Below are 7751 nucleotides of genomic sequence, written 5' to 3'. Positions count from 1 at the left end.
TGCACACACACTATATATATATATATATATATATATATATATTAGTTGACAAAAAATTGACAACTTTTGGGTTTTCATATTCAAACATGTACTCAAGCCACACTATAGACTATAGGTGTGTTAAAAACATATTACTACATTACTTTAAACATGTTTGCGTCATCAGTAGAAACCTTGATGCTAGGGTCGAATTACCTGTTGATAAACAGTCTCAATTCACCTATTTTTCAAAAGGTAAATTGAGAGCTATGCTTTTTGGCTCAGTTCTCTTTACTATGGTGCCCTCATCAAAGCACCAATTCGCCTATCAATTTCCCCCTCTGATTTACCCGATTTGTATGATTCATAAAGTTTACCCAAATATATTTAAACTCCTCCACTCGGGGCAGGACCTTGACCTGAAGATGGTTTTTTTCATCTAAAGGCACTGATCCTTGTCCTGTCCACTTCACACTCAGCGGCAAGCCCTGAATGCCTATTCCTGATAAATATCCCTGATAGAAAAATGGACGGAGCTAAACACAGAGCAAGCTGTGAAAGACTTGATACAAGAGAGAAGAGTTATCCTCAAGCTGGCCCTAGACATATTTGTGTCAGCTGTAAATCTCTGATTTTTTAACAGACACATGATTTCTGTATCACTGTGATTTAAAGGCCTACCAAATTAATTGTTTGCTTTGGATATAAAAGTTGCTAAGAACATACCAATTACAGACAGTTTTAAATAGTGAAACTGTAGAATCCAGAGAAAAACCCACAGAAAAAAAAATATGTAACTTACCTGAAAGATCTATGATTCCATTTCTGTTGATCAAGTTTGGAAATTATGCCAATTTTCCCTGCCCACAGAACATTGTCACAAGCAAAGTACATGGCTCTGTTCAGATGACCAATGGTAAGGCACAGCCTCAGAACACTGTCAGAAAGGTGGATAGTCGTCTTGGCCGCCTGCAGAGCCTCCACAGAGTTCCCCAGACGCAGCACTGTGGGACATCACACATGTCAGAACCAGCAGAGATTCTGTACTCAAAACTCATACTGAATTTTTACACTTACACTTTCTTGTCAGGCTCATATGTGCTTCCAGTTCACTGATAGTTCTTTGGAGGTCAGTGGCTACACTGCTTTTCTGCAGAGTGTAGCCCAACAACATGCAAGCATACTGTGCAGCCCTGTGGTGGATGAAGAAACAGTCAGTGAGCAGATAGCTATTTCTCAGGCGAGAACTGCTTCATACCAAATTAAAGAAGGGTGATCACAGATCAAACTGAGCTACATTTTAAATCAACTGCATAAAAAAAAAAGACAATACTTTAAAAACTGATTCACAAGCATATAAAGAAAATGAGCAGCTACACATTCCTAATACCATAGATAGTTTTAATTGTAAGGTAAACTATTCTAATATCAACTGAGCAGAAAATGAAGGGTTTTCCTGCTCAGGACCATAGTTCGTGAAAAGACTCAGTGAAACTACCTTTCTAGAATACTCTCCAGAAACCTATCATGTGAAGCTTCTTACCATTGGTCATATATAAAAAATGACAAAAACTTGATGCAACACAGGTTGTAAAGTACAGCTATTTTGATAAAGCTTGCAGTTAAACAAAAAAAAGCCCCTCATTAAAATTTTAAAGTAAGTTGGTTACTTTCTTATGAGCAGAAAGTTCCACTGATAGCAAAGAGATGAGAACATGTTGGTTTAAAACTGTTTTAGTAAAACAGGCAAATTTATAAATAAACATGCAACATAAAATGTGTGTAATTTTAAAGGGACATTAATGTCCAATAATCTTCTTTCAGCAGATCATCTTCCCCACCTGAGCATCATTTCTCCCCCACCAAGCCCTCTGTATTATTCACTGCATCTATGAAGTTGATGGATATGATTCAAATGTAACTGAGTAAAATACTTTACTGAAAAGCTCAGGTTTTGTAAACAAACTACAAAGTACAGACAAATTCCAATTACAGCAATGCAACTACAGTAATTACTTTCCATCCTCTGTATGCCAGTACTTTATCAATCAAAAGAAATTTTTTTCACATTGAATTGCTTCTACTTTCTGCTTTATCCATATCGGTGGCCTACAGTACAGTAATATATTGATATGTTTTTATTTGTTTTGGTTTGACCTGTGCTTTTAGAGAAATAGAACAGATGTATATTATTGTAAAAAATAAAAAAAAGTTATACAACTTTGTAGAAATCATTCTTTGGGCAAAAAGAAAAAACTAAATTGTCCTTAAGGTCTCCCTGGTGGCCGCGATAGGTCACACTAGGTCACACTTCACTGGTAATATGAACTGCCGTGCAGTTCATATTACCAAATGTGCAGAGCTCTGCAAATGTGCACAACGTATTTGCAGAGCATCCAAACCTCAAAAGCACTGGTGGAAAATATGTAAGCAAAACTATTTTGCCAAAAAGTACTTATCCTTCGGGAACAGAGAGAATAAAGGGAAAGAGTAGAAAAAAAACAAGATATAAGTTTGCATGTCTCTTGTAAATGTAATCCATCCATCCATCCATTACTGGATGGTAATGGATGGATGCCACCAGCATAATATGGATATATTATGGCAAGCCGTTTTAACATAAATTTGGTCTTGTCTGACTATCCGTAATTACAATCCAGATGTCTAAAACTACATTTTGACTATCCGGAATGGTAACTTAAGATATCCGTCTTTACATTCTGACTAGTAAGAATAATTCAAGATATTTTCAATTACACTTTGACTAGTCAAAATTCCTTTCAAGATATCGCAAATGACGTCACTGGATCTGACATTTGACGGGACAATATCCGTAATTACGATTTAAGATATCATGAACGTAATTATGACTAGACAAAATTACAATTTTAGATATCTGAATTAAGAATGACGTGGAAGCCCCTATGTGGTGTCCATACAGTTGCCTGCACAAAATTGTCAGTAAATGCCACAAATTAGAAAGAGCTCGACAATGTTGGAAATGCGGAGATAGCAAAACTTCATAAACTTTAAGATTGCTTCTGATATCTGCAAAGAATTTCCTGTTTATTCATTTCCGACTAACCGAATGCACTTAAAAACAGCTTTGAAAAGCTAAAATTGCTATTGTCAAACCATTTTCAACATGAAAGTAGTGCATTTTCAAACATCTATTTTCGTTTTCTCTATTTTTCATTGCTTTATTAAACTTTCAAATTGATACGCAAGTCTGGGACATTTTGACTAGACAGAATACATATTCAAGCTGTCAGCAATGTCATTCTGACTAGTCGGAATGTCAATTTAAGATATCTTAAATAGAAAAGCTGTGTAATTTAAGATATCTCCAATTAGAGATATCTTAAAAGGAATTTTGACTAGTCAAAATTACAATTCAAGATATCTTTAGTTTTGTCTAGTGACAAAACAATTTGAGATATCTGGAATGTAAGGGCGGTAAAACCGAATTTATGTTAAAACGGCTTGCCATAGACATTAACCCTAACTATACATGGTTAGGGTTAATGTCTATGGCAAGCCGTTTTAACATAAATTTGGTTTTACCAGATATCTCAAATTGTTTTGTGACTAGAAGTTTCAGCGATTTAAGATATCTCTAATTATATTTCGACTAGACAAAATAACTATTTAAGATATCTCTAATTACATTCTGACTAGTCGAAATGACGTCAGATTTACCATTGACTTGTATGGAGACTTCAAGATATCTAAAATGAATTACTGACTATCTGAAATGCACAATTCAGATATCTACAATTAAAATATGACTAGTCATAAAGTAAATTCAAGATATCTCGATTTTGGTTTTGACTAGTCATAAGATATTATTCAAGATATCTGAAATGTCTTTTTGGATAGGAGAAATGTAGGTAGGCCTGTCGTGATAAACGATAAACCTATCGACCTCATTTTAATTATCGTCTTTATCTCTCTTTCGGCCTTTTTTCTTTCTGTTGATGACACTGAATGAAAAAAGGCTCAGCTCCGGTTCTCTTCACTTACCCTCCGTCCCTCATTTCCTTAGTCTAATGTCCAGCGCACACGACACGAGTTGTCGGCCCATTTTCAAACCCTGAGAGACACATTAGCCGACAGAAATCCTAGGCATAACGGTTCGATCGGGTTCGTCGTGGTGTCCAGCCACATGGGCACAAAATAATGGCTACAATTCCAGTTAACTAATTTTAAAATCAGGCATTAATCAATGCTTTACTAGAATCTACCTGTGATGCATGTGGCTCAGCGTAAAGTCCTGACTGAATGAAAATCATTATAATCTATTTATGTCACGTTAACGAAGAACAGCTGAAAACTTGCCGCGTTTATCAACTGTGGTAGCAATTTATCTCCAACTCATCCCCTTGTCATCTCTATATTCTTTGCACGATATTGTTGAATAAACATTAGTTGTTTCCACATATCATCTCTGATGTCCGCTGGATTTCGGGTTGCGCCGTGTCAGCTGTTTGGGATTCCCCTCCGTAATTTCCCCTCAGAAAGCAGGAGGAGAATCCGTGCTTTCTGATTGGCTACCTGTCACATTCAGCGTTAAGCTCCCAGTCGGGGAAAACCCCTGATTTAGATCCGAGCGGCCACGACGATCTACTGTAACACACCATACAGTACAGGATGATCGGTTAGATCGGCCAACGATCTAAGATTTTCGTAAAGGGAAAATAGGGGCAAAACATTGTGTACTGTGAACTACCTGCATTAGGTAGTCGGATGTGCCCGTTTTCTCTATTTAAATCCAGTGATTACTGAAGGCCAATATAGTATACAGACTTCATAATCTGCACTCTTTTGGTTGAATGCAGTATTTATTTCCACTTTGGCTTTATGTTGTTTACTTTTTATTCAAGTACGTTTTTTGTTAATGGAGACTGAGAATCCATTTTATTTTTGTTTTTGGTTGTTTTGTTTCAACTAAATAGTTTATCAGTTCCAGTGTTATGTGTTCTTTTGAAAATAAAGTGTATCAGGAAATCACATGTATTATTAGTCATTTCCATGAAATCAGTGTCAAAAGGTCTTGAAACAATATCGTTTATCGCAATAATTTTTTAGACGATTAATCGTTCAGCAAAATTTGTTATCGTGACAGGCCTAAATGTAGCTTTGACTAGTGAAAACTAAATTATAGATATCTTAAAAGCAAATAACAACTAGACAAAATTAAATTTAAGATATCTTGAATTGTAATTTTGACAAGTCAAAATTCCTTTTAAGATATCTCTAAATGAATTGGAGATATCTTGAATTACACAGCTTTTCTGTATTCTGGTTATGTAGAAAAAGTTGTTTCACTCTTTACTCTTCATTTCTCAAAGTTGGCAAAGGGATGCGTTTTTGGGCAATATGGATTTCCAGCCTGCCAAAATATGCATCACGTCTCTATTCTCCTCAAATATTATCCTACTGATTATTTGCAACATAATGTTGCCTTCTCAAGAAATGAGCTACCAAACAAATATTGATGATTAAGAATAAGCTTTATGTTGACAAAACCCAATATCAGCTTTAGTAAACAAATAAGGAACTAAAAATATTCTTTATGTTGTTATTTGACCATTTTGATTTTTTTATTTACAAATCGCATGTGACAGATGCAACTGGTGGTACCAGTTGATAAATAGTTAAATTCCCACCAACCGACACAGACTACTGCTGTGCAATGTGCTTATAGATGTTATGTTTGCACTAACATTCTTTAATTAATACAGTTCAGTTCATTTGTAGTTTTAATTTTTAATAAAAGTAATTGGTTTTATAAAAAGGTTGCTGTTATGAATATTCTTTGTTGAATTTAATAAAAAAAAGTGATGTCATATTTATGTAAGATAAAAAAAATTATTTGTACATGCTATACATTTAGCAAGGTTGCATATCAAATTTACTTCCTTCAGTATTTTTGCAATAGTGATGATAAAGAAATAACTTTTTTTCCATAACCAGAATACTTCCATACTACCATAACTATAGAGAGGGGATGCATATTGTGAACTGCTGTTATAAGTTTTAAATCACTATAATAATATTTAAGGAGAATAGAGAGGGGATGCATATTTTGGCAGGCTGGAAATTCATATTGCCCAAAAACGCATCCCTGTGCTAACTTGGAGAAATAGAGTTAAGAGTGAAATAACTTTTTCTACATAATGAGAGTAGTTCCAAGCACTGCTGGTATAAATTTTATATCGATAGGATAATATTTGAGGGGAATAGAGAGGGAATGCATATTGTGGCAGGCTCAAAATCTATATTGCCAAAACATGCATCCTTGTGCTAATTGGGGGAAATAAAGACCTGAAAGGATTTAATCTTTTCTACGTAATGACAGTTGTTCTCTGAGCTAAAGCTGTAAGTTTCATATCAACAAGACGGATGCAAATATTTTCAGGCTCATAAATTAAGTTGCATTTCCTCCTACATTAACAGACTAGAAAGTTAAGCATGATGTAAAATGTTCTACATAATGGGTCTCTGTTTTGTAATGCTTTTAAGCCATTATGGTATCAAAAGACAAAGCAGAGAATTTCAAACCATTTGCGGGGAATGTTTACAACAGACACGGACTGTGTAAAAAGTTCGACTCATATGTGTCAATAAAGGTGTAAACCCCGTATTATAATTCAAGTAATTTGCGAAATAAAACCCACCGCATTAGGTATTACATGGTTAAGAAACGTGATAATGTTACAAATATCTTTAAATGTCCTCTTCGGTCATATTTTTGTCCGTTTTCTCGTCAATATGCGAGAGCTTAGAGCGATGCGAGCTCCCGCGACAGGGAATGCAAATTTGGGTAGGCGTGCGTTTCTGGGCATAACACTTGTCTCTAAATTTTGGTAAATGTAAATATTTATAGTCTGAATTACAGTATTCACTTAAGCATCTCACCGAGGCATATTATATACACCCTCCCATCAATCCCCCTAAAAATATACTTCAGACCCATACCCAAAATATACTAAAATAAAACTGAGAATGGACAATGAGTAGCCTCATGGGCACCGCTTCTTTAATGCTGACAACACTGACCGTGTTACCTCAAAACTCTCTCCTTGGCCTGACTCTGGGTATTGAACCGAACCCAGGAGTCCATCTTGGATGATGGTGTTCCGGGCTGTAAACCTACGGAGCAGTTAACGCTACTTGTCCTTTTAGTCCTGATCCAGTAATAGCAGACTTAGAGCCCCCTCTCTGAAGTCTGTACGCTGAAAACACTTCGTTGAAACGTTTTCTGAATTTCCGGTAGTAGACCTTGTTATTAGATTGTATACTGCCCCCAACAGGCAAAACAACAGGTTTTTCTAACAGGCTAGAAACTGAGCGGAAAAAAATTACAATCACATCAAATTAAATAAATTATTGCCAATGTGGAAAAACATCGTCTGGAATTTAGTTCTGTGTGAACCCGAATCTGGTAGGAAACAACGTATAATTTACATGGGAGGTAGGTCTTTAACTATGCATATTTAAAAAGAAAAGAGTAACAGAAATATTTACTCTAAGCCAACAGGAGGCGGTGTCGGTGTTCGTTAATATAGACGGGCGGACACCTTCTCAGGGAACAGCAGTTGTTCACTTCTGACGACGACAATAACTGCCTAATCACAAAGTAATCTTTAAGACTTCACCATCACATATTGACACAAAGAGTTTAATTGACATAAAGTTACCTTTATTTTATTGGTACAAAAACCTGGAATCACTGTTCTTGTGTCATGTTTGACCCACTGTCTAAATTG

General features: G+C 35.7%; 2 protein-coding genes across 6 annotated transcripts in view; one reads left to right on the top strand and one right to left on the bottom strand.

Annotated features, from left to right (window-relative positions):
- Positions 1-7266, bottom strand: part of pex11b (peroxisomal biogenesis factor 11 beta) — a 12012-nt gene extending 4746 nt beyond the window's left edge. The window contains exons 1-3 of the mRNA XM_008421580.2: positions 7050-7266; positions 1057-1172; positions 782-983 (exon numbers count right to left, since the gene is read on the bottom strand). Of these exons, the coding sequence (XP_008419802.1) occupies positions 782-983; positions 1057-1172; positions 7050-7105 (374 nt within the window). The 5' untranslated portion in view covers positions 7106-7266. The remainder of the gene's footprint in view (positions 1-781; positions 984-1056; positions 1173-7049) is intronic.
- Positions 1-7751, top strand: part of dlgap3 (discs, large (Drosophila) homolog-associated protein 3) — a 908365-nt gene that overhangs the window by 299777 nt on the left and 600837 nt on the right. The window lies entirely within an intron of this gene.

Source organism: Poecilia reticulata, linkage group LG11, assembly GCF_000633615.1.
Source record: "Poecilia reticulata strain Guanapo linkage group LG11, Guppy_female_1.0+MT, whole genome shotgun sequence".
Lineage (NCBI taxonomy): Eukaryota > Metazoa > Chordata > Actinopteri > Cyprinodontiformes > Poeciliidae > Poecilia > Poecilia reticulata.
Note: the sequence above shows the minus strand (reverse complement) of the source record. Positions and strands in the feature narration are given on the sequence as shown.